A 27558-nucleotide genomic window follows, 5' to 3' on the forward strand; every position below is an offset into this window, starting at 1 on the left:
AGTTCCAGTATGCGATAGTTCTAGAAAAGAATGAGTTTTTAAACACCTCAATCAGTGGTTGATAACTGACATGCAGTACTTAAAGGCATGACTTTTTATTCTTATTCAACTCCCTCATCCCCTCCCCTGCCCAGTAAGCGGTTTATAAGTACCTCCATCTGTATTTGAATCTGTATAGACGGTATAACCACCTTTCGGCGTAACACACCGGCTTCGCAGGCACGCGGCGCGGCGGCAGCTAGCTATATCACACCGAACGACTTGTTACACTCGATCTTTGCACATGTAATTGCAGGAGTTGTTTAAAGCAAAAAAAAAAAAATTAAGCTTTCTAGTGATGATGCCCCTACTGTGATTGGTGGCAACGAGTTCCAGTCTACGATAGTTCTGGGGAAATACGAGTTTTTTGAATACCTCAATTCTTGGTTGATAACTCTGATATTCGAAGGCATGACTGTTTTTTGTTCTTTTCTGGGCTAGTATCAGATAAGTTAGTAGTTGGTACGTCCACCTGTTTATTAGTCATTCCCTTCCTGGCCTCCCCTGTCATGTAAGCGGTTTATAAGTACTTCAGAGTGAACAAACAACACAGGAGTGGCACTTGTCGATTCTGGGCAGCTTACTCACCATGTCAACGTGACCTTGACGAATGGGAACAGCATGACCTTCGGAGTAACAATGGCACAGCTCTCGTGGGAAAGTCTCGGTTTTTTTCTGTCCTTTTCTTTACCTCTTATAAGCCATGTTGATTTGATTATATGGATGACATCATCTGGGAACCTCAAAACTGACGCGAGCGTGCGAATAAAAAAGTTTGGAAAAAGTTGCCTTCATTATGAAATCTAGGTGGTCATGAAGGTTGAACAAATGACTAAACACGCGTACAGAGTAATACTAGTATTTCATTGGTATGGTGAATAATAGACTCTTCATTTTCATTCCTTCACATGTTCTTCTTGTCCTTTGGGGAATAAATTTTGGCATTCTGCAACATAAGTATCGTTTTCTAACATTTTTTTTTAATTTACGGCATATATTACTCATTTTGTAGCTACTTTGTACGATTTACAGTATGGTCGAAAACTTTTTTTGGGGAAACGGACGAAAATTCATGTGCGCTCGGATGTCATCCATATAATCGAAAACCCTGGCCTTAGTGGTCTGGTCATGGTCTGAAGGGGTTGGTTGTTTAATTGATTTCTTCACAGAATCACACTGAAAGGACTGCACAAATTCGTATAAACTAAAACGCCCCTGCAGTTTCGTAACAAGCCGCTAGGGCCAATCTCATGTCATACAGCTAAAAATCGTGACCGTACCATGAACAGAACACGAGATATCAAAACCGGAAGGTCCACTGCAGTACCATAACAAGAAGCCAGGGGGCCAAAAATCCGATGATTTTGATGTCTCAGCAAGACCTACTCTTGAAAAGCAGTCAAGGCCGAAGAGTGTATTCTTCATTTCAGGATTAATAGAAAAGTTTATTGCAAATCCATGCCCGAAGGCTAATTGCAAGTTACAAAAATAAAACAACATTGAAACAGAGTATAAATAACTTCAAAACGTACATAATGAAATCTAATTGTCTAAAACTATTGCCATGTCTGTTAATAACGTTGAAAAATGCTGACTTTTCAAGTATATCTTTGGTTACATTCCACATTCCAAGTGTTAGACTATGCCCTTCCCAAGGCACCAGTCCTCCACTTTGGAACGTTCGTTGTTTTCACAGCGCCAGAAAAACAACGCAACTCAGCTTTACGTCAGTGTTATCATTCTTTGCTTCCGATAACTTCGCACCGTTTTGTTCGTATCTAAGGCCACACTGATTCAATGTTTTGGATGACATCCGCGCGCGCATTAATTTTCGCCTGTTCCCCCCAAAAATCACCACCTCCGAGGCTCTGGCCTGGCTGTCATCCTCCGTAGTCCATGGTAGCTAGCGACAATAGGGAGCCGGCGGTAACTACGGAGGATGGCACCCAGGCAACCGAGAACAGTGCCGACTTATACGTAAATGCCGCAGAAGGCCAGCATGTGCCGGCTTGTCCTAAAAGTCACTATGTACTACCGCGCAAATTCACAATACCAAATTTGTATTCCTGTGGTTTAGCAGCATTTTTTGGCTGGATTTTTCTTAATTCGGCCGCGTGCACTAGTTTGGGGGTCTTCAGAGAACGTCATCCATAAAATTGAGTCAATGTAGCCTAACACAGCCATGGTTGTCGCGCTTGCTCGAAGAAAACTGACAGTCAGATTGGAGATTTGTGGATGACATGACCCCAGGTTTCTCTGATCAGTCTCGATAATGTGTGATTTAGCACCCTGGAGGAGTCTTCGTGTGAGAAATGACTCGGGTAATGGCGGATAGAGCAATAGACAAGGCCTAGGAAAAAAAACTGTATTTTATTTTTCAGTCCCGAAAAAAGAGGGTCGGTATTTAGGGACACTCCTCGTATTTCAGGTTTTGTCGGCTAAAGCAGATAGAACTAGTTGTATCTGAGCATGGTTATGGATAAAGATATATAATAATGTCCTTGTTTGAAGTGATAGTGGTTGGCCCTACTCTTGTCACAGCTGACCCGGTGTTGAGCCAAATCCTTGAGATGCCACATAGACGTGAGAGGTCAGGTGTTCAGGGATAGGAGTTAGGGTTGGTATTAGAGTTAGAGTCAAAATTTGGAAATGTAGGAATGTTTTTCGCCCTGTAGCATTAGATTTGGAGTCTGCGGTGGATGCCATCCGTAAAATTTACTTGCTGTGGCCTAACATAACATACAAAGTAATAATTCTATATAAAGACCATATCATTTGAGACGGGGCCATATAAACCTCTCTTTGCTCGGAAACGTCTGACAAGCTTTCAGATCATCAGATAGGCGGGTTCACTCGCTAAATATACGTATCAGCGCCTCTACTAATGCACGGAACGACAGCATGAGATCGATAAGTAAGCGTGGATGTCTCACTATTTTAGAGTTAAAGACATCCAATGCGATTTCAGGGCGGCAAAACTGGAAACATTTTGAGCAAGGCAATCTTTGTGATATTGACACATACCTCTTCACATTAGCACATTTGAGTCAGTATTTCATACTTTGGGCTTTTAAAACTGCAGAAACAAGCCCCAAGATGAGTCCTTTATTTTCTTGGTGGTACCCTAAAAATTAGCCCAGTGAATTTTGGGAATTTTTGCTCCATGAGGGTCAATACAAATTCTATCATAATATTAATTAAAATTTACTGTCATTCAGCAGTTGAGCACAATAAGGTAGAGTATTATTTAGCATACGCTGTGTGTCCGGCACTTAAACTGTGTCAGTTTTGTACTGTTCCTAAGTGTTCTATTGTGGACACCCCCTTTTAAAAGCTGCTTTGTGTAATTTTAGGACGATAGAAGAAGTCGGTTTTCTTGGCATTTCTTTATAAAGTAAGTTGGATCATGTCAACCCTACTCCATTGCAAATAAGTGTCATTCAGGACTTGGAGGTGCCAAAATTAAAATATGACACCATAATAGTGTGTTTTAAAAGAGGGAAACACAGCTGTCATGGTTTGTTTATAAACTGGTATTTTATGGTGGTGCCTCGTGTGGGCTGTTTTATTGCCAGTCATAAATTTCAGAAATATGAAATAATAATATGATATCACGATTATTTTGAAATATTAAATAAATGAGAATGACATGACAGTTTCTTTCAATTAGTTTTTGGTGCTAAAATGTAATATAAGATTCCTTTTACTTGAGAGCTCAAGTCTGTTAACATTCATTCGCTCAGAGGACCAAAATAAGGTCAAGGACAGGCTTATTGTCCCAACCCAGATTTCAACGTTACCCCGCACGTGGGGTCGTTTTGCGTAGCGGCAGAGTGCTCGATTCGGAACCATTGAGTCCAGGGTTCGAGTCCTGACATGCCACCGATCTTGTGCCCTTGGGAAAGGCGACTTTCCTCACTTAACTCGAGTGAAAATGAGTATTGTCCTGTCCTGTATTTGTACTCGGTGTTGGTGGCGGCATAAAATAAGTTGATATAACTTGAGTGTGCCGTAGCCATGTTTGGTCAAGAAATGTTGGAATATTAAAAAAACGTTACCCCGCACGAAAAAAAAGAAACGGTACTACTCTTCACAGCTCTTGAACATTCTACTGGTTTGCTTCCTCAGTATACTTTCATTTTCTACAACATTTGTCGGTCACATTTTTTGGTCACAAAATACGTATACGTACACCGCTACATTTGATGAAATCTCAACTCACCGGTCAAGGTTTAGTTCACCATTATCGTCCATCATTAGAACATGGACAGGACAATCGTAGCTGTCATTCACAGTAAGTATAGTATCTGCAACCGTGTCTATCTAGCTAGATCCATGCCTAAATGTGTTACTGTTAGGGTTAGGGTTAGGATCAGGCACGATTCTGGATAGTCTCTTCGTATATAACAACAAAGGTTTGTCGCGGGCAGGGTTCTGGATACGCGTAGGCTATCCAGAATCGTACCCGTGTATGAATCGGGATAAGTTACGGTTCTGGACGCAACAGTAAGTATGTCAAGCCTATGTAAATAAAATGATACAAAGGAACACTCACCCTTCTGACTTGCAGCTAGCTGCCAAGAACCAAACATTTAAAACTCACTCCAGAACGTTTGTGTCGACTCAAAACACACATCGATCCATATAAGACATGACTAACCTTTGACCCTGAACACTACACCGCGACCGTCTCAAAACGTCTAAATTCTTGTCAGTCAAGACTCATCTATTTGTCACACGACTTACTTGAAATTTCTGACCCAACATTTGTTTTAAAGGCATCCAATGCGATTTCAGGGCAGCAAAACCGGAAATATTCTGACTAAGGCAGTATTTCCTAACACAAGTAACAGGGTATTCACACATACTTATTCACATTAGCACATTTGAGTCAGTATTTCATACTGTAGGCATATGAAACTGCAGAAACAAGCCCTAAGATGAGTTCTTTATTTTCTGGGTGGTACCTTAAAAATCAGTCTAGAGTCCTTCCAGTAACCATTTTCTGTCAGAACTTTTGGGAATTTTTGCTCCATCAGGGTCAATATACATCATCATCATCATCAGTCAATATACACTGGGACAGTGTGGTTTCAACTCACTAATATGTAAATAAATGACTGGAATGTTGGCTTTGAAAAATCGGGTTTCCAATCCCTAAAAACTACATTGGATGCCTTTAACTCCCAAGGACAAATCTCTCTGCGAATTTAGCAGGGACCTTTCGGCTGGGTTACCGTACATTCTCTGCCCATGACTTGAATGTTTTGGTTCGTCCCTCGGTACTAGACTTCAGGGGTGCCAGAGTATACAGTGTGATTTTACGAAATACAGTGCAATTTTACGGAATACAGTGCAATTTTACTAGTATACATTGCAATTCTACGGAATACAGTACAATCGTATTAGTAAACAGTGCAATTTTACAGAATACAGTGCAATTGTATTGGCATTCAGTGCAATTTTACTAGTATAGTCAATTTTACTAGTAAAATTGCACTGTATACTGATACGATTGCACTGTATTCCGTAAAATTGCACTGTATTCCGTAACATTGTATACTGTAAAACTGTATACTCTGGCACCCCTGGACTTTGTCCCTGACTACAGCCCACTGGCTATTGTCTTGTTAAGTCCTGGATGGGGGAAAAGGGTGAATGTGCTATATTGGAATCTTAATTAACCAATAAGAGGCTATATTTACAATAGGGTCATGACCCTGATTCTTTAACCTTCCTCAATCAAAAAAATATTTATCTTAAATAAACCTTCTTCGGGACCTAAGGGTTAAGTAGAAAGCAGAATATTTTAGTATCTAGTGATACCGAGTGGTCCTTGTACTGATTTGGTAGCGGAGTACTTCCCAAGCACATATTTCGGTGGCTGCAAAGACAGTACTATAAAATTGGCCAGGCCGTATCCATAGTATCCAAGCCCCGAGGTTTTTTTCATGCCAATCCAATCGAGTTGGAATGAGAAAGAAACCCCGATAAGTAAGCCTAAAAACACGTCAAAAATACCCCCAAAACCTTTGCTTGGTCCAGTCGGGGTCTGGCTATCCTCTACCAGGTTTCGGGAGGCGGCTGGAAAGAGTCCGAATTTGGCCAAAAAGAGAGATGATATGCCTGTGGAGTTGGTCCACAAATGTACTCTCTACCATACCAACTGCCCTGGCATGTTATATCTCTATTTGGCCAAATTCTACTCTTTCCGGCCGCCTCTCGAAGCCTGGTAGAGACTAGGGGCCTGGCATCCAGGCATTACGTTCTGTGCGGTGTCTGTTACAAAACAGGAGGCGCAAAATTCGCCTCCTGAAGCCTGGTAAAGGCTAAAGGTTAGCCTCCTGTGCAGGCTCCGGGGCGGGTGGGAATTTTGATCCGGCGGAATGGAACCTTCTCTCGAGGCTGGTTGTAGGATGGCCGGCTATTGAAATAACGCGTTAAAAACTCTTCAAAACGCTGTGTCAAAATTCCCACCCGCCCCTTAGCCTGCACAGGAGGATAGCTAAAGGTCTGGCATCCAGTGCGGTGTCTCTGATACAAAACATGCATAGGCAACTTTGGGTGATTATCTCTCTAGTGCCAGAGACAGGCCTTTCCTGTCCACTTCTCATTGTGCTCCGTCCAAAGGGCTTTGGACAAGCTGCCACGAGCAGACGCACGGCCTGACAATGAAGGCCATCTCTCAACACCAGCTGTGGAACACACTGACGATACAAGCGTTTCATCCGGCCGACTTGAAAGGAAAAATGGTTCGTCAGACAGTGGACAGCGTTTTCAATCACCACAGGCTTCATGTCTAAGTCTGCCCCTTTTGCGTAAGGCCATGTTGATTTGATTAAATGGATGACATCCTCTGGGACCCCAAAACTGATGCGAGCGTGCGAATTAAAAGATTGGCGGGAAAACGGAAAGCGGTTCGTCAGGCAGTGGATAGCGTTTTCAATCACCACAGGCTTCATGTCTAAGTCTGCTCCGTTTGCGTAAGGCCTTGTTGATTTGATTATATGGATGACATCTTCTGGGAACCCCAAAACTGATGCGAGCGTGCGAATAAAAAAATTGGCCAGAAAACGTTGCCGTCATATTGCATATCTACTGTTTATCCTGCATGTATACAAACGTTATTAGATTTAAGTAGAGATCACAATCTAATAACGTTTGTATACATACAGGATAAACAGTAGATGTGCAATATGAAGGCTACGTTTTCTGGCCAATCTAAGTATATCGTACACGTTGAACTTAAGGTTAGCACATAGTCTTATATCAGCACATTTTTCTTGTCAATGTCATTATGAAATCTACGTACGTGATCAGGGAGGTCGCATGCACAAATGACTAAACACACACACTATGGTATAGCGAATAATAGACTCTTTATTTTCATTTCTTCACATTTTCTTCTTTTCCTTTGGAATCCGAATTGATGTTGGCATTCTACAACATTAGTATCGTTATTGAATGCTTTTTTTGCAATTATTGGCATGCATTTTCTAATTTTGCAGCTCATTTTTACAATTAACAGTATAATTGAAAACCTCATCTTAAGAAACTGACGAAAATTCATGCGCGCGTGGATGACATCCATACGATCAAATCAACATGGCCTTACGTAGCCTTGCCCTTCTGTTTTAGCTAATGCAGAACCTTGTTTTCTCCTTAAGTTGTACGCGATTTGTTGTCACATATGTGCTGGGACAAATGTACAGAAAATGTCATTTGGCGAGCTATATATTCTGACCCGTCCAGGTTTCTAGTGCTTCTAGTACGAGCGGCTGGAGCGGCTGTTTCTTTTCGGGAAAGTACTGTGTACGTTGTTCGGAGCGAGAGCTGTATCCGCACGGAGAGAGAGCTATATCACCCGTACAAACTTCCACCGCAAAACTCCCTCTGTGGAGGGATTTGTAAGGTTATGTCGTGTCTGTATCTGTACCGGTATAACCGCCCTTCGGCGCAACACACCAGCTTCTGTACCTGTATCTGTATGGCCGGTATAACCGCCCTTCAGCGTAACACACCAGCCTCGCATGCATGCACGCGGCGCAGCGGCAGCTAACTATATCACACCGATCGAAGTTGATAATGATATACCTTACCTACCTCAACATCTAATTCTCAGCATTGTTTATGTTAGCGGTCTAGTGATAATGCCCGTTTTTAATAATGCCCCTACTGTACTTGGTGACAGCGAGTTCCACTCTGCGATAGTTCTATGGAGAAGTGGGTTTTTGAACACAGTCCTTGGTTGAAAACTCTGGTACGTATACTTTAAGGTATGACTATTTCCCCCCAGAAAGTCATGAATAGACAGGGAGCGCAAAACCCGGGTCTGACTGAGTTATTTCTGCCTGAATTGTTGAGAGAGGGCATGTCGGTCACGAAGGGCGCCCGCAAGAGAGAGTCAAACATCAACTCACAACTGTCTTAAACTGTTACCTTCACTCGGTACGGGCCATAGCCTGGTTTCCAGTCTTACGTGATTGGGGGTGTTGGGGCGTTCAAGCAGGCTGTGTCTTCGGGGGCTCTAAAAGCTTCCCCCGCCCAGTGCAACAGGCCGTCCCGGTAGGAGTGTTACGCTAACAAGAGACAGTATGCTTGGGGATTTGGTTTGCTAATCAATCTCTCGTGAAATACACACCGGGAAACCTATGTGAGGCGGGCGGGACAGAGCTCTTGCGGTCCCGACCACGATCAGACAGGATACCGGGCTATATGTTTCATACCATCCACTACAACTGTCTAAAACTATTCCCATCACTCAGTATGGGTCATACCATCCACTACAACTGTCTTGGGTGATCATCGTCACCCTGTACGTGTGGGTGAACAAGTCACATTCCTAGTCAAATTCCTACAAGGGGGCCTGCATGCCCTTTTCGTAAGGCGTAATCAGACCCTTTTAGTCTTCGTAATCCGCAGGCACCCTCCCGAAAAATCAACGCAATTCGTAATAGTACATTAGCCGGAAAGCACCAAAGCGTAAAGTCGTAATCAGCTCTGAGAATTTAACGTAATTCGTAATCGGCGGCGAAAATTTTCCGTAATTCGTAATCACCCCCCCCCCATGCAGACCTACAACTGCCTACCTTCGCTAAGGTTCATTGCCGCAGTTAAACGAATTCAGATCCCTTTAGGCTGTTGCAAACTACGCTTTGTAGATAGTAGAATCAAAAGACATGGTTCCTTCCCGCACCTATATATGTATATTGTACATATAGAGCGGCGCCCATCTCTTTTTCTGTAGCCCTTAGGCCACACAGTTGTTTAATCACTACAGCAGGGGGCTATTCTGCTGGTAGTGGTGTGTGTTTAACTACCATACTCTTTCCCAAATGCTGCGTACTAATAAGCAGAGAAAGAAGAATATGGGCACCCAAGATATTGGACAAACATGTCGGTGAAGGTTAGACATCCAGGTTATAAGATACGCCCAAAAAACAGTTACTCAAGCAACTGGATATGATTTTGGAAACGGCCAGACGTTTCAGGTAGCATCCACTACCTTTTTGCCACCAGTGACACAAGATACTGCAGGAGAATTGCAGGTTTACAAGCTGTTTTTTTTTTGCGTATTGGACATACAGACTAGAATTTATATGCCATTTTGTATCCTGCTCCTGTGCTTGAGGTTTGTTCCCCAAGTTGTTTGTGGAGGGTCGAAATTTAGTGTTGACAAGATAACAAGACAGTCCCGCTCACCTTGTCCGTGTCAGATCCCTGCAGACGACAGTTAGTCAGCGGTCGTCATGGAAACCGAACTTGTCGTCTGTTCAACATCGCACTTCGAACCGCACACGTACAAATCTACACCAATTTACAACCTGACTACTTGAATTTCCAGATCATAAAAAAAAACAGCGTCGGTGCAGCGGCTGTGGTCACTATGGCGGCGGTCTCCCAGTGTTGTGAGGCGGTGTGTCGTTCCGCGTCCTTACCCGTGACTGACTGCTTCAGTACCCGCCAACATCCCAGAAACGTGCCGGGACATCTCCCCCGGTGTGTGTTTCGCCTCAGGGCGCGAATGTGGTGCCAACAGACGGTTTGTTTTCATGTGTTGAGTGAGAGTTGATTAACTCGCAAGAGCACAATGACAACACAGAAGTCACTGACTTCAGGAATTAAAGCCTACTTTTATGCATTTATAGCCACCAACGGCAATTCCACACAGCACGAAAACAGATATTTAAGCAAACTTTTCGCGATATATAAAGAAGTATTAAAGGTGAGAAAATATTTCAGTAGACTTTACGACTTCGTAAAGGCCACTGAAAGGCAAATTCCGCCTTTATGTCACCGGTACCTGCTAGCCGAAGAAGGAAATGCATTACAATATTGGTTCTACACACATAGTTGCAACCTACATACAAAAAATCCTACATTTGCATTAGCTTGCTATACTATTACTACAGATGAAATTACTAACAGTGGAGAATTTCGGAAAATCATGTGTATTTATATTTCACGAAAATGGAATCACTTAGGGAAAAAAATGCTAACTAGAGAAAAGGAATTTCCAGAGTCAGTCTACAGTTCCTATCTCCTTTATTTTGAGTTCCAAGCAGCAGTAGAGATTGTCAAAATCCAACATAACCAAACACTAAATCAACCAAGACGCTCAGAAATATTCCCCATGTAACCCTCGTGTATTCTAAGCGAATACATTATATCAACACCTATTTGAACTGCCACAGCCGTTGCAAAACTGCACCATCAACCACCATGTACAACTTAATCAGTGTGCCTATTGTTATCGGCTATGCGTGCGTAACTATCACCTGTTGCCATCATCAGACCACCTTACAGGAATGTATATAACGAATGTTCCCTTAATTGTCACCTTATACCAACCGTGTCACTATTACCGAGCTTGTTATAGTTATCTCCTATTCTACGCATATTGACGTTCCTTGATGGTGAATAATTTCATGTACTAAGTTAAAATAATTGAGTCTCATTCCAGAGCCCCCCCCCCCATCCTGTCACAGACTATTAGCTATTCAGCGGAACGTGAACTTTGACCCGGTGTGACGTCAAGGCCGGTGATTGGCCACTTGTGTCGGAATATCTTCCACGCTAGGTGTTCTAATTGGTCTAATAGATCGGCTTTTCTCTGCATTTTTCATGCATTCCACGAGCGTTCTACTTCTGGGGCTAGCCGCAAATCTATTTTACATTTCTAATTGTGCTTGATGAGACATTAGTTCACTCATACTGGTCTTAGTTTTCCAAATGGTTTTCCCTTCGTATATACCGATGGTTTAATGCAATACCACCACTTTTGCTTCAGCAAAATATACTATAGTCGTCATCATTATAACTACTAGCCTGAAATCTCAATCTTATCTTAATTAACACGGACCTTCTTTTGCAACCTACTAGTATATGCGTGCAGAGCCCCCTGGCGATCGTAGGGCAAACTGCAGCTCTAGAGTTGGAGCACCGGCACGCCGTTATTCGTATATACTGACTGATGGTTCAATGCAACAACGCCATTATTATTGCTTCAGAAAAATATGTTATCATCATCATTGTCATAACTAACCTGAAATCCCACCAGCTTATCATCTTTTCTTAGCACAGACTTTCTTTGGCAACCTAGTATATGATTGCAGAGCCTCCTGGTGATCATACAGAAAACTGCAGCTCTAGCGCCTCAGCACCACGCCGACCCGGACCTCGGCCTCGCCGGTGATGTCACACAGCTCGCTGCTGCTGAAGTTCGCCACGATCTCCTTCAGACCGGCACGTCTGGGGGTGAACTTTTCCTCCAGGGTTACAGTTTCCCTCGGACGAATGTTCCTACGGTAAATGAAACAAAAACCGGGACTTCAGACTTTGGCCAGTTTTCAAATGTGTGATGGGCTAATTGTTGTTGCAATCGTCTTGTTGTACTCTCAGAATGCTTTTGAACCAAAAAAAAGTGTTAACACAAATTAAAGTTTTAAGCATAGATTAAAACTGCATGCGTAAATGTTAACTAAAGAGCAGGTCAAGCTTACCGGAAGAACACCGTCTTAGGCCTCTGCAGCCCCGGCCCCTCGATGTTGAACTCGCAGTTGGTGAGGACCCGGTCCAGCGGGTTGGTGAGCGTGATGGCCACCCTCACCTGCTGTCCTATGTCAGTCTTCCCCAGAACCTACAAAACATCGAAGGATTAAAAGGTACCAGTTAATATAATAAAGGGTTAATGCCGCACCCCGAGGGGCATATGGTGAGATAATACCTGGTCAGGTACGATAACCATCAAATAAACCACCAAGTGAGCGTAGCGTTTATGATTTGGTTATCGCACCTGACCAGGGATTATCACATCATATACACCGATGATAAGGCGGGGCATTAACGTTATCATCAATCATAGATCTGTCTAACTAACACACAGATTTCGGTTACAGGGGTGTTAAAATTATGTTTAGTCTTTTTCTGTTTAAATTGTATTTATACATAATCATACTAATATTATTAATTGTGTTGTATTTTCAAATAGATTATTCCAAATGAACTACAGTACGTTGTTTGATTGATAAATACTACATGTCTTCACACTACTGTTAGTGCCCTGTCCCCTGTATAATGGTACGATCCAAAAAGTGGTCGGTTATTCTAGTAAACAACCACTTTTGAGGTTACGGCCTGATAACCTAGGGGAAATGGAGCCTTCTGATTGGTCGACGTCGCCCGGCTATATATATGAGGACTAAGGGTTAATGACCCACCCCGAGGTGTATATGGTGCCATAAGGCCTGGTCATGTTCCATCTGACGTCAATCGAACAGAACGGTCAACGCTGATTGGTTCCGGTGATTATGGCATTTAAACACCATGGTGTTTATGGGATTTAATCACCACTGGTATAATGTTATGGTGTCATAATCAATATGAAGACTTCTGATTGGTCCATAATATAAAAAGCGGCCTGCATTCCGATTTCAGCTTCTCATGAATAAACAAAGTTAGAACAAACAAACACACAAACAGTGACGTCACCTCGATGTCCAGATCCGGGAAGTCGATATCGACCACCCTCTCGGCGGCGAAGGTCTGCCCAGTCTCCTGCACATGCGCCATGAAGACGAACTTGAGCGCGCACTTGTCCTCCATGTGATCCATGTTGGACATGGGGTTCACGGCCACGTTGTACTTCTCAGCTGTGACGGAATGGTCAGAGATTAGGATTATTATCAAAGTTCATCTGTTATCATGAAAGTCCATCTGTGTTGGTAGTAATCATAGTAAAAAGTTAAACTTTATTCCAACACACAGTTTACAGAGATCAAATTCTCAGCGACCATTGTCGCCTTCATCAGGATAATTAATGACCAATCACTTCACGACGTGATCTCGCGAGAGTTACGGTTTACAAACATGTGACCTTATTCACACGAGACTTTACTGATACGTGACGTAAGTAATTGTTCAAAATTGCCAGGGATCACGTTGTGAACTGATTGGTCATTAATTATCCTGATGAGAGCAACAGTGGTCACTGAAAATTTGATCTCTGTAAACTGTGTGTTGGAATAAAGTTTAACTTTTGATCCAACACAAAGACATTCTCTCACCTAGAACTTTTGACCAGTCACTCTGGTCTTCCTCAGTAGACTGATCCAGTGAGACTTGTCACATGACTTCTTTGAAGTGTGGCGTCAACACTCGGTCAAGGGTATCTAATTAAAAGATATGGATTGTACATCTAGCACTACTACCCATACCTAGTACCAGCACCTGTATAATCCTATAGGTACAGGTCCGGACCTGAACATCTGGTGTACATAGCACATGACCAGAACGCACTGAACAAACTACATCTTATTCAGTAAAGCTGGTGGACTCTCTTGTTTTACTACAGCTCAAAGATGACACTTTCAAAACTTGAGAACTTAAAAATCGGGAAATCTTGTTAATATAATTTGATATTAGAATGCGTAAATCCTCACATAATACAGGCAAATAAAAAGGACAAACTTAGGTATTGGTGTATACCTGTAACTTAAACTGGGGTTAAGATTCATAGTCCTGAAAGTCTAGTACCTGGAAAAAACATAGCCTTCTTCACGAAGCTAAATAACGTTAAACTTTTAGTACTTACTCGCCCCTGGCTTCAGCTCTATCTCGATCTTCTCCTTGCGCAGTTTCTGGTGCTGGACCCCGGTGTACTTCACAATGTTGGCAATGTACAGCAGCGTCACACTGCGGGTTTCGTTAGAAGTGTTCTTCATCGTGATCGAACAGTCGGCATCCTCGTTAACCTGTCAGGTGGGTAAGATGGATTTCTCTTGAGATATCTGATGTTTCTTTTACTATCAAGATGGTCTAGAAAGCATCATTTTCTTAGATACGCTTCAGGTCTTGTTGTGGCAACTGTGAGAAAAATTGACTCCAAAAATTCGCGCGATGCTCGACGAAACATCGGGCGTGCTACTGCCGTAAATGTCGCAGACTCGTCGGTCGATTGATTTTCGGGTAATGTGATGGCCGTATAAGCATAAGGTGGCCTTACCGGGACGGAGCCGTCATCCTCGAGGGAGAACTCGACGTCCGTGGCGCCCTGCTCGTACGGGTTGCGGCGTTTGGAGCCGTACTGCGCCGCCCTCCTCACCGCCGCGCGCTCCTCTCCAGATCCCTCTGGGAACTTGTAGTTCTCCGTGATGTCCTCTCGGTCGTTCACCCCGATAGCCTAGTGATGAAATGTTGAATAGCATCTTTGCCATTATTATGGAGTTTCGAAATGGATAGATAGGCCCGTTTCACGACCTTCCCCCGAGTTCTCTCCCGAACACAAGCCGACCAGCTGCAGGTTCGGCTGAGGTTCCGTAGCACTTGGACTAGCTCTAGTCTACACCTACTTTCTATAAACGAATAGTAATGATTTTGAGTTAAATTTCAGTCAATTTTAAAGTCAAAGCTAAATTTGAGTCAATTTTAAATTTGAGTCAAAGTTGAGTCAAAGTTAAAACCACCGAGCACTGGTGACCTATTCCCGAATAGAATGGTCGGTTGGTGTTCTGATAATCCTAATTTTGAAAACTAGACGGCAACATCACAATTTACCTTTGTGCTGATGAACCTCCCGACTGATCCCCTCTCCATGCCGGCCACGTAACACGACCCGTCCCTCTGCTGGCACCAGTGGACCTGTCAATCAATTAACGTCAATCACATGAACGGAAACAACATGGTACTGATGAAGGACAGTGGGTACTAACTGAAACGTCTGACCCTTCAGAGAGAATTTACTATTTCACTTTATATTTCAGACTATATAATTATTACTGTAATTATACTGTAATTATTTGCATGTCAATTAATAGTTCGTGCTTTAAAAATCTGCTGGGACTTCTCCAGTGTCAGTGACAAAAGGTAGTGGATGCTACCCCAAACGTTTGACATTTACAAAATCATATCCAGTAGCATTAGTGACTGTTTTTGGCGTATCTTATCAATATCTGGATGTCTATCTTTCATCCATATCTTCCTCCATATCCATATCCGTCATCCTTTACTATATTGCGATGAATAGATTTTGTAGTTTCTTTCTCACTCTTAACAGCAACTGGATTTACTCATAAAACGTCTTGCTTGTCTAAGTTAGAGACTTTAGCCTAAATCAGGAAACTGTTGCAGCATTCATGGTGATAGGGCCGGGAATGCTCATAGGGAATTTTAAGTCTTGATTAGCATAATCTAAAAAGAGAACCTTGTCCGCGTTGACTTCGGCGAAGATGAATCGGGCGTCAAAGTTGTACTGGACCTCGCCGTGTTTGATGGCAGTCACCGAGGCTGGACCGCAGCAGTAAATGCCTTGAATTGATACACAAAACATGAAGAGATTTGAGAAGGAGGGAAAGATGTCAAAAGCCATCAAAAGTTATACTTTCGTGCAGGTTCATTTAATAGGCCATACGAGGCACGACCTGCAAATCACGACTACGCTATATATATCTCGCAACATCCTGCAAGTTCTCGCGAGGGATCGTGCGACCTGTCCCGCAAAATCTTGCGAGATATTTCGCGGGAATTTAATAGTCTATATCACGAAGTCTGTACCGTACTCCCTCCGCGGCAAAACCCTAGTCTCCACCAGATTGCCTCCGCGTGTCTGGTGGAGACTACTAAAACTTGCTCCGTGGTAAATGAAACTCGTGTCGATTAGCAACCTCCCCCCCCCTCAAAAAAAAACGCCGCAGCCAGGACTCGCAGGAGGCTAGGCTAGGCAGGACACCAACCCTTGCTCTGCTCCTGCGGAGTGGCGTCCAGGGCCTGCCATCCTCCGTACCCCTTCGGCAGGTCCGCACGGGCCATCCAAGCCTCGTTCCACACGTGGAAGTTCCTGTACGTTAGGAAGGAGCCAACAGTGATCTTAGACTGCCGTACCATTCTATAGAAGTGTTGGGTTAATCATTTTTACGTTGTCGATAGTTGTTGAGACCAAGGGGCATCCTAGCAGCTTGTTTGGAACTGTAGAGGGCGTTTTTTCTTAATTTTGAAGGGGCGTTTTTCTTAGCTTTAGAAGGGAATAACTCGAAGTTTCCTAGGCCTAGGTTCACAAATTTTGAGTGTCGTAATTACAATTAAGTTAGCATTAAAGAAGGAAGACAAAACATGTTCAGGTATGTATGTATGTGTATGTATGCAAATAAAATAAACAAACAAACAAGCAAACAGCTACTGACCAGACGGAGTCGCTGTCCTCTAACAGGTTTCCATATTCGTCCACGACCTTGTCGATGGTCAGGCTGCAGTCAGTGTCATGCGCACTGGAGAAATTGGTCACGCTCCGAGCCGGAATGCCGAGACAGCGGAGAACTGGAAAATAACAACAAAGAAATCTTCTCATCAACAAATGGCAGAAATAAATCTACAAATAAATATAATTTTGAAGTATAACATAAAGCACTGTAATAAGATATGCCCAGTATATAACAATCCCTGCGGGTGTCACTTGCATGGGTGAAGCCATCACTTCCCTTCTAACTTGACCTTAAGGTCAATCTGTGGTAACCGAACCCTCCTACCTCCTATCTCCTACCTCTATCTGTTACAGCATTCTGCTGCATTCAAATACCAACGAATACAAGCAAACGCACAATCAGCCAAAAATACAGGCAAACGCATAAAACAATACCAGAACAACACCAGTGCAACAACAGAAGCACTACAAGACTTCCAGATTAAAGCGTAAATGATCACTAAAATAAAAAAAAACTTATCGTGCACGCCTTATAAGATTTTGAGTAGTGAAGATTTGACAATGCAACACAAACCTGTTGTGGTAACCGCGGAGAAGACCCAGCACTGCCCGTAGCTGACCGGTTCTTTGGTCTTATGGTACTGCTGCAGGATCCTCACGCTGCCGTTCCACACCCACGGCGCCACCCCGTCAGAGTAATCCCCGCTCCAGTTCCCCACAAGCACGCCGCCCTCGTCCGCACTGTTCACCTGTGGCAGACAAAGGAAGGCAAAAACAATAGACCCTTTATAACATTGCAATAGGCGTAGACGGTTCTACAGACATTACCATTGACACTTCTACAGCATTGCCATAGACACTTCTACAATATTGTCATAGACGCTAGAATATTGCCATAGACGCTTCTACAACATTGCCATTGACTGATTGACACTTCTAAAATATTGCCATAGACGCTTCTATAACATTGCCATAGACGCTTCTATAATATTGCCATAGACGCTTCTACAGCATTGCCATTGACGCTTCTATAATATTGCCATAGACGCTTCTACAACATTGCCATAGACGCTTCTATAACATTGCCATAGACGCTTCTACAACATTGCCATAGACGCTTCTATAACATTGCCATAGACGCTTCTATAATATTGCCATAGACACGTCTACAACATTGCCATAGACGCTTCTACAACATTGCCATAGACGCTTCTATAACATTGCCATAGACGCTTCTACAACATTGCCATTGACACTTCTACAACATTGCCATAGAAGCTTCTATATCTACTAACATTGCCATAGACACATTACATTCCACACTGTACATGCTTCTGCACCAGTTTGTGCGTTCGGTTGATTGGTTGTTTGTTTGTTTGTTTGTTTGTTTATTTGTTTGTTTGCTTCTTACCATTTGAGACACAATTCTGCTGACAGTGACGGGGCTCCCACGGGACATGACTTTCATCTTGGAGCGGTCCAGCAGGTCCAGACACGCCTCCAGGATCAGCGGCTCAAACTGTGGGGAAAGTGGAGCGGTCATGTCACAGAGAAAATACACACACGTCTGCACACACACCACACACACACACACACACATGTACACATACGCACATAATACTACTACTACTACTACTACTACGCTTTTTCAAAGTTGGGACAATTTGTCTCACCTGTCCATAGTTCCAGGGTTTTCCTTTGAAGACCTTCTGCCAGGTGTTCCTGTCCACCTTCCATGACTGGTACACCTTCCCATGCTCCGTCAGGACGTACTCCTGCCGCTTGTCATCCCCCTCCAGGTACACTTCGTCATCTGGCAACAGAAATCACACGTAAGTTGCTGTTTTAACGGTGTTGACCACTTCTAGGCATAGAGCACTACTGTGCACTGCTAAAGCTACCTGTTACTGGTTCACTGTGCACTACTGAAGCTAGATGTTACTTCACTGTGTACTACTGAAGCTAGGTGTTACTGGTTCACTGTGTACTACTGAAGCTAACTGTTACTTCACTGTGTACTACTGAAGCTAGGTGTTACTAGTTCAATGTGTACTACTGAAGCTAGGTGTTACTGCTTCACTGTGCACTACTGAAGCTAGGTGTTACTGCTTCACTGTGTAATACTGAAGCTTACTGGTTCACTGTGCACTACTGAAGCTAGGTGTTACTGGTTCACTGTGTACTACTGAAGCTAGGTGTTACTGGTTCACTGTACACTACTGAAGCTAGGTGTTACTAGTTCAATGTGCAGTACTGAGGCTAGGTGTTACTGGTTCACTGTGTACTACTGAAGCTAGGTGTTACTGGTACACTGTACACTACTGAAGCTAGGTGCTACTGGTTCACTGTACACTACTGAGGCTAGGTGTTACTGGTTCACTGTGCACTACTGAAGCTAGGTGTTACTGCTTCACTGTGTAATACTGAAGCTTACTGGTTCACTGTGCACTACTGAAGCTAGGTGTTACTGGTTCACTGTGCACTACTGAAGCTAGGTGTTACTGGTTCACTGTGTACTACTGAAGCTAGGTGTTACTGGTTCACTGTGCACTACTGAAGCTAGGTGTTACTGGTTCACTGTGCACTACTGAAGCTAGGTGTTACTGGTTCACTGTGCACTACTGAAGCTAGGTGTTACGGAAGCTACTGAAGCTACGTAGATGTTGTATAGTAAACAAGGACGCCAAGAGGATGAGTATACACTGTCGATTTCGTATCATTATCAAACAAAGTAACAAACCTTCACACCACGGGTTGAAGAGAATGACTAGCTCGTAGTCATCACTCTCGGTCTCGAACGACAGACCCTCCGAGATGGTCTCCACAGACATCCGCCATTTCGCCACGGGGCAGTTGGCCGGGGGCGTGACCGACACGACCGCCGAGGGTTCGCCCTCCTTCACCGAGGACAACTCCGCCTCCCAGCCGTGCTCAGCCGGCCCTCCCCCGACACGCACTCGCACCTCCGTACCCTTGTTGGCGTAGGGGCGGTCCAGATTGCCTGTAAGTTGGTTTGTTTGATCATTTATTTATTCATTTTAGCAGGTGAAATATACCGAATACGTATACGTATGCGCATTTTCATCTCTTAAATGGGCGTTGCCATATGTAACTTTTTTATTCATTAAAAAAAAAGAATATACAACAAAACAGTATCATGGACAATGTGCACTCGTATTTTAACAGTGCCACGCAACAAAATGTGACTGTAAATTTTCCATTTCATAATATACCAAAACACTACAACTCCAAACAGATATCTATTCACCTACGCTCAGTACCATCTATAACTTGTGATACAAAAAACGACAGTGGCATTGACAATATCGGCATTTTTCCCACTGGGATAAAGTTGTCCGGATCGAGCCGGATCAAAGCCAATCTATTCGGCTTGATCCGGACAATTTTATCCTAGTGAGGGAAATGGACTTAGAAGAACCCTGGTCTTGAAACAACTTTCTTGAGTATTCACCTGTGCGGAACTCCAAGAAGATGTTGTCCTTCAGGCGGTCGAAGCCGTGGTCGAAGTCCAGCTTGACGAGGAAGGGCGCCCCCCTGCGGACCACGAAGAGAGGGCAGTCGTACTCGTCCGTGTGGTGCAGAGGTGCGTTCTGCTCCCGCTGGAAGTCCACGTTGTTGATCCTCAGTTGTCGCGCTGGTAGGGCAAAAAGAAAAAAAACGTTTTATTTTTGCACTACTGTATTTTTCTCCTGAGCCTACGTCACCTCGTAGAACATAAAGATGCAAATAGAGATGTTTGGGAAGCTTGCCGAGCGTCTCCAAAAATGTACTTTTGGAAGGTCGTGCAAGCTCAATTCCTCAGTCATCATGTTTGCATACAATATGGTCACTTTCTGTTGTTTTTAATCATGATGACTGAGAAATGGAGTATTTTACAGACTTTTCACGGTGCCATTCACCAGTTTCCCATCCCCAGAATGCTTAGCGAAAACAGGGGTCTAACCTTACTTGCATAGGACAGGAAGGCATCGGAATGATCCTGGTGACGTTAAACAGCTTGCTTTTCACTGTGTTTTGAGGTGTTGGGGCATTTTTTGCTCAACATTGATTAAATCACTACGGGTCGAATCTGACAACAAATAGAAAATGAAGTTTTTGCGTTCTTTTCAACATGGAACATGTGGTTTGTAACGTTACAGCATCAGTATAGCGCTACCACTATACGTTACAAACAATTCATTCCAAAAAATTCATTTTCTGTTTGTTGTCAGATTCAACCCATAGTAATTTAATTTACCCTGAGCATGAAATGCCCCAACACCTCAAAACACACAGAAAAACAAGCTGTTTAACGTCACCAGGATCATTCCGATGCCTTCCTGTCCTATGCAAATGAGGTTTAGCCCCCTGTTTTTGCATTGCATTCTGGGGATGGGAAACTGGTGTATATGATCTTTAAAAGACGAACCTTCCGTGTCCTGGCTGACCGGCAGTTCCAGGTCGATCCCGCTGCACACGCGAGACAGACACTGGTAACACGGGAACACGCTGGTCACCCCGCTACCCTCCTCTATCACACTCACCTGGCGGGTGGAGAAAAAAAGGGAAAAATCTAAACCTAACAGCTATCTACCATCCAAAGTTCGTGACACTAGCATGTCCAGATCATGAGATATCAAAACCGGAAGTTCTGCTGCAGTACCAACAAAAGCCGCCTGGGGGCCCGAAATCTAATCATTTCCAGGTCTTATCAAGACCCACCCACCTACCAAGTTTCATGACAATGCATATAAAGTGTCTTGAGTTATGCTGTTCACAAACAAACAAACAAACAGACAGACAGACGGCTAAACACTACTAAAAACATAACCTTCTTGGCAAAGGTAATAACATTGCTAACATATGTAACTAACACCTTTTTGCTATAGTCAGCATTTAAAAGGTCACCTAGTTTTGCCTCAGAAAAAATACTGCCTTGGTGCTTTGCAACTAGTTTCTTCCTGTGCGTCTTCCCGTCTTTTCCAACATTGATTTACTAAGTTGTAAGTTCAGTTCGAGAGTCTGCGGCGTGTATTACCTTGTCAAGATACCATCCGGGAAAGACCCCCTTGTTGTCATGCCGGATCCGGATCTTTTTCAGGGTCCCTGGGTCCTTGTCCACCCAGATCCGGAATATGTCCATCCTGGGGACGAGAATGGACAAAAAAATCTCACGAGACTTCAATCACGAGAAGTCGTTTTAATTGGTCATGATAATTTCCAAGAAGAAAAAAGTACTTCTAAATTTTATAAAACTTTGCAAGAATTATCCTTCAAAATTTTATCCCCACCCCAAACAGATTATATATCTATGAACGGAGATATAGTCTGAGATATCATATGGAAGATTAGCAAAGAAACACATAAAAAGTCCATAAAAAAGACTTGACACACAGAAGCTGCTATTGTACAAAAGTCTTTCCCCCAGCTGCAGGAATCTTAGATTCGGCAGTTTTGACAGATCGGTTCTACTTTCCTCGCCTATTATTAAACCGTACATACAGCCTCAACAGGGACGGGGGCGCCACAGACTTTCTACAACCTATGATCCACTGCTCAAGGAGTCACGTGTGTTATCTGCGTGACGTCACGGAAGCGGTGGATTGTTCATTCCTTGAGAGAGACTGGAGTTGTACAGTCGAAAATTTGGGTGAGTCCATTTTCTTGTTACCTCCGGGTAGGGATGTATATCCCGAGCGCGGAGGTTTTGTGAGGGAAGACGAAAATTGCGTTCGCACCCGTTTCTCGCGTTTGGGTGGACGGATATGTCTGGGACTTGGTATACGCTTTGCTGTTGGGCTGTAGATGGTGCACGTTGTTTTGGTTTTTTAGTATGTGTGTTTTAGTGCGTGAAAATGATGCGTTTAGACCGCCGATGGACACCCCTTTCAGTGTGAAAGTGGGCCTCAGCTTTTGACCTTTGCATGTATAAGGACGATTGAGGTCGCGACCACTGATCTGACCTTTCACACAGAGGGGTGTCAGCATTGTCGATAAATTCTTTCTTTGAAACTGTTCAGATGTGAACCACATGTGCCGTCAATCAACGTCTCATTATCGTGCCTGGTGGGACCCGCTGGGGGGATACTTTAGTACGCGTTCACAGGACACGTAATCGGCACTTCCTGGTTAGCCAATGGGTCAGGGGTCAACGTACTGTTGCGCAACCTTTGTGTTGGTTGTTTTCGGCGTATATTACGACTTCTAACTTACAAATACCGCGGATTCAGACCTTTACTTCCCCAATTTATACGAAGAATCGGCGGAAAATGGAGGAAGTGACAATAAGGATGACTTGCACATGCGGGGAGGTACTTCAGCAGTTATTTTTAACGTCTGATTCCATTTAACGGCTCCGGTTGTCATTCTGAGTTTCATTACGAGTTCCTTGTGGCATAAGTTCGTGGCGGCCCGTTCGTGGGTACATGTTATAGGCTGCAGATGAAAATACTGACCTGTGTTAACACAACCAGGAAGGCTAAAATCTAACACATAAAATTCAACACCATCAACTACATGTATATAACAAACAACATATAAAAGTATACAATAAAAAGCTCAGATTTTACTATTCGCACGCGCGCATCAGTTTTGGGGTTCCCAGAGGATGTCATCCATATAATCAAATCAACATGGCCTTACTTACATGTTAGAAGGGTAACACGCGCACCGGACGATTGGCGGCTGGCGCCCGGAGCGGGTGTTTGTTTACATTATCGCTGGTCGCTGAGGGTCGGGCAGCCAGATTCGCCACGGGATGCCCCCTGTCCTTTCTATTTTTGGGCTCCAGTCGGCTAGGGGGATTAGTGATTTCACAGATCATTTAGCCAATTACAAACATTTCGAAACTTTTCGAAAAAATGGTATTCGCGCGAATTCACTAATTTAAAGAACAGTCCCAACATGCACCCAACATTCTGCAACACACATTTCAATACCCGGAGGTACAAAATCTACAATTTTCCTTGTGTTGGATACTGCATGCGCAGTTCAATGTTGTTTCATAATGACTTCTACCAACACAGATGAACTTTCAAGATTGGTACATACAGCCGTTTTTCTCTATCACACCAGTTCTGTGAACTCACTTTCCACGTTCGAAGGGGTCCACCTTTCCCTCGGCCTTGAGTTGTACCTCGGCGGTGGTGCCTGCCTCTCCGATCAGCGTGATGTAAACGTTCGCGTCGGTCCCGGCATTCCTGCGTGAGGCTGTGAAGGTCTTCACGAAATATTCTGTGACGGAGGAACAAGATCGACAAGATGAGAATTCATTCAGCTTGAGGTAGCAGAGCACAGTTTAACCCTATGCGGATTTCTATTAATGACTTTCACACTTCTTATGATGATCACGAATATGACGTAAGAAGCGGATATACGTAATGCGACCGTGCTAGTAGGAGAGTCTTCGGTAGAAGGTAGAACGATAGAAGAATGACATCTGGATTAAGGATGTAGCGTTTCAGCTTGACATTGGTGCGGGCATCGTCTCAATTGGACGCCAGCCGTGGGCCAAGGACGTGTCCCTAACTTTGAAGTGTACTTTCATACAGACTGTGACTGTTACAAAAGTCCTAGAGTTCAATGGTGTGAGAAAGTTCAGTTTCGATGTGTGACCCTAGGAATATTTTGTCACATCATTTCCTTTGTATATGACGTACCGTCTCTTCCAACAATGATTCCTTTTCACTTAAGATCATACAAAATCTTAGACACATCTGGATTAAGGATGTCTCAGTTTGACATTGGTGCGGGCATCGTCTCAAGTCGACACCAGCTGTGGCCCAAGGACTTTCCTATAACTTTGAAGTGTATCTTGAATTCATACAGACTTTGAGTGTTATTATAATGATAAAGCAGTACTTAGTCCTTTTCCGATTATGTTAAAAAGTTCAGTTTCGATGTGTGACCCTAGACCCTATGATTACATCATTTCCATATGACATCATGTACTGTCTCTTCCAACAATGATTTCTTTTTAAGATTATACGAGATTTTAGACACATCTGGATTAAGGATGTAGCGTTTCAGTTTGACATTGGTGGGGGCATCGTCTCAAGTCGACGCTAGCTGTGGCCCAAGGACGTGTCCCTAACTTTGAAGTGTACTTTCATACAGACTGGTGTTTGCATGTAAGATTCCGTACTGTCTGGAGATGAGGGGTAGTGCAAGTGCAACCATCATTACCCACAGATCATTAGGCCATACTGATTTAGTTATATGGGGGACATCCTATGGGCACTCATATGAAAACTCACGCAAGTGTGCGAAAAATGTAGGCTTCATTATGAAATCTAAAAATCGTTGGAAGAGACGGTACGTCATACATACAAAGGAAATGGCGTGATAAAAATATCCTAGGGACATATCGTAACTTTAAACTTTCTGACGCCACATATGCATAGAATCATTGTTTTTTGAAGGGCAGCGTTTTGATAATAGTCGATTTTACCATATGGACTTATGTATACGTAACGTAGCTGTGTACATTTTGGAAGTTTAGGCCATGTTGATTTAATTGTATGGATGACATTCTCTGGGAACCCAAAACTGATGAGAGTGTGCATGCGAATAAAAAAAAGTTTGGCAAAAAAAGTTGCTTTCATTATGAAATCTACATGGTTAATTATGAAGGTTGAACAGATTACACGGAGCAATCGCAAATACTCTAGTCTTCGAATTCATTTCTTTTATGTGTCTTTACATTTTTGTGTTTTTTTTTATTTTTGTTTTGGCACTATACGACATTGGTATCGTTTTCCAATATCTTTACGGTATATATTTGCTCATTTTGCAACTGTTTCGTACGATTTACAGTTTGGTTGAAAACTTTCTTTTTTTTGGAAACGGCCGAAAATTCATGCGCGCGCGGATGTCATCCATATAATCACATCAACATAGCCTTACGTATACAGCAGGGCAAGCATAGCACTACAGTAGAATGGTAGAATGTGTTCGTCTTGAATAGTCAAATGCGGAAATGATATACGGAAGTATACAAAGAACTGACGGATGATATTTAAAATCATCTTACCGTGGCAACGTTACGTTGTAATAAACGTTATAACAGAATATATTTATTGTTGCTAAGTCAGAACTTAAAACTCGCGAAAGATCACAATCAATTCAAACTATTTCAGAGATCCTTCAATAAATTAAGAGGTCAATTCACGAGACGAGGACATATATATCTCAAGGTTCGACCACAGGTCGCACAGTTTTTCTATTATAAAACAAACATAACGCTATAAACTTGAATCAGAAAAACTCACGTTTCTTGTCCGCCATTTTCACTTCAGGTCGGCCGCTTACAGCTCTATCTTCAGCCTAGTATCTGATGTTGGTGCCCTGTAAAAGACAGTGTCGTTTCAGAGGGTGGGAAGTTGAATGTGAAACCATGGGGGCTGCCAAGTTCCTTTTTAACAAGAGAAACTGTTAAAAATAGGTCGGGTGACGTAAGAAAAAGGACGGCGGAAGAACACAGCGTACAGGAGCGGGTAGGGGTGTTTCGGTTTCTTTGCCTAACTATACCCTACTAAGACCACAGCAGCTAAATTTTATGGATGACATCCTGCGCAGACTCCAAATCTAATGCGAGGGGGCGAAAAAAAAACAAGGTGCCGCCCCCCCCCCCCCCCAAAAAAAAACAAGATTCCTTTATTTTCAAATTTTTACATCACAAACCCTGTTGAACAAGAAATGAAGGCCAGTTCCTCGTCTCCAGGGCCAAGAAAGGGGGATAAGAGACTGCTGGGAGGGGGGAAGAAAAAGAAAGGAGGGGGGAGAAAGGGGGAAAGAGAAGGAAAGGAATAAGGGAGAAGAAGAAAAGACGAAAACACTGCATTGAAGCGTAACTTTCTTTGCACATTTGTAGAGATGACAAACACATCTTGTAAGCCAACAGTCACCTGTATTCATGACGTTATTCATCAAAAGAAAAATGACTAAACATGTTAAAGCACATGTTTCAGCACCAAGGAGAGATGCTGTCTCTAACCATAAAGATTTAAAACAAAAACAAGAAAAACAACCCGTGTGAATATATAAAAAATGTAGTTCTACCAATGATTTGTCTTTCAGCACCAGGGAGAAATACTAAAATTGCCCTTCCTAGTTGGGTCGGGTCTAACTTTTGCAGTGCAAGTGACAGAATTACACCTGACTTCACCACTGGATACACCTGTATCACACCTGCGTCATTGCCATATGTAGTACTATGGCAAAGCCACAGTGTGGCAATGGCATACACATCAAGTTTCAATTCTAAACGCATGGCATACATGTACATAGCAGTGACTTTACAAGAGGAGGGGTGTGTGCTCTCAAGCCCTGCCAGAACGTCTTTCCCACCCTTCAGAATGTCACAAACTTTCACTTGTCTTCATGTTGTTTACAATGATTAAATAATTACAATTTGACTTAACATGCAAAAGCTAGTCCTACAAATGATTTTTCTTTCAGCACCAAGAAGAGATAAAAACAATAACTCGAAAAACAGCCGGTATAAAGATATACTTTTGTATCTTAAAATACATTTGTTTCTTTAAAGATTTTAAGAGCTATATAAAAGTTTAAAAGAACTTGAAGGTACAAGCGGATAAACCGTAAGGCAGTGTAGAACTCTCCAAAGTCTAAGGACTTCTGGATGATGGGAGGACTGGATGTAACTATTCATTTTTCATCTGTTCCTTCCAGTCCTCCACACTTATCCCAAGGGAAGGGCAATACCACTTGCCCTTCACTTGTGTGTGGCCAGTTGCCTTACTTTTCTGCTGTCGACACATCGTGCAGATATATCTATACCCCCCATCTTTCTTGTGACGTTTTTT

At 43.1% G+C, this 27558-nt stretch overlaps 3 protein-coding genes across 3 annotated transcripts in view; all 3 read right to left on the bottom strand.

Annotated features, from left to right (window-relative positions):
• The window catches only part of LOC109481825 (soluble guanylate cyclase 88E-like), a 72612-nt gene extending 62697 nt beyond the window's left edge, over nucleotides 1-9915 (bottom strand). Inside the window, exon 1 of the mRNA XM_019784434.1 lies at nucleotides 9742-9915. The gene's annotated coding sequence lies outside the window, so the exon portion shown is untranslated. The remainder of the gene's footprint in view (nucleotides 1-9741) is intronic.
• A 654-nt stretch (nucleotides 9916-10569) lies between these two features.
• Nucleotides 10570-26106, bottom strand: LOC109481877 (coagulation factor XIII A chain-like). The gene is made up of 18 exons (XM_019784507.1): nucleotides 26002-26106; nucleotides 23821-23965; nucleotides 21771-21876; nucleotides 21162-21276; nucleotides 20205-20387; nucleotides 19473-19733; nucleotides 18406-18545; nucleotides 18144-18251; nucleotides 17307-17481; nucleotides 16716-16848; nucleotides 16269-16372; nucleotides 15740-15843; nucleotides 15094-15177; nucleotides 14543-14719; nucleotides 14132-14291; nucleotides 13030-13190; nucleotides 12042-12178; nucleotides 10570-11841 (listed from the first exon to the last, which is right to left on the bottom strand). Exons 1-18 carry the CDS (start codon nucleotides 26015-26017, stop codon nucleotides 11688-11690), a joined length of 2463 nt encoding a protein of 820 aa, XP_019640066.1. The 5' UTR covers nucleotides 26018-26106; the 3' UTR covers nucleotides 10570-11687.
• A 994-nt stretch (nucleotides 26107-27100) lies between these two features.
• The window catches only part of LOC109481782, a 4484-nt gene continuing 4026 nt past the window's right edge, over nucleotides 27101-27558 (bottom strand). Inside the window, exon 8 of the mRNA XM_019784373.1 lies at nucleotides 27101-27108. Within this exon, the coding sequence (XP_019639932.1) occupies nucleotides 27101-27108 (8 nt within the window). The remainder of the gene's footprint in view (nucleotides 27109-27558) is intronic.

The sequence above is a fragment of the Branchiostoma belcheri genome, unplaced genomic scaffold, assembly GCF_001625305.1.
Source record: "Branchiostoma belcheri isolate BF01 breed outbred unplaced genomic scaffold, Haploidv18h27 scaffold58, whole genome shotgun sequence".
NCBI lineage: Eukaryota > Metazoa > Chordata > Leptocardii > Amphioxiformes > Branchiostomatidae > Branchiostoma > Branchiostoma belcheri.

Coding starts and splice junctions, on each gene's coding strand:
- LOC109481877 (XM_019784507.1), bottom strand. Junction 16,373..16,715: donor GAGGACAGCGACTCCGTCTG/GTCAGTAGCTGT, acceptor CCTAACGTACAG/GAACTTCCACGTGTGGAACG. Junction 14,292..14,542: donor AGGATGACGGCTCCGTCCCG/GTAAGGCCACCT, acceptor CCCACCTGACAG/GTTAACGAGGATGCCGACTG.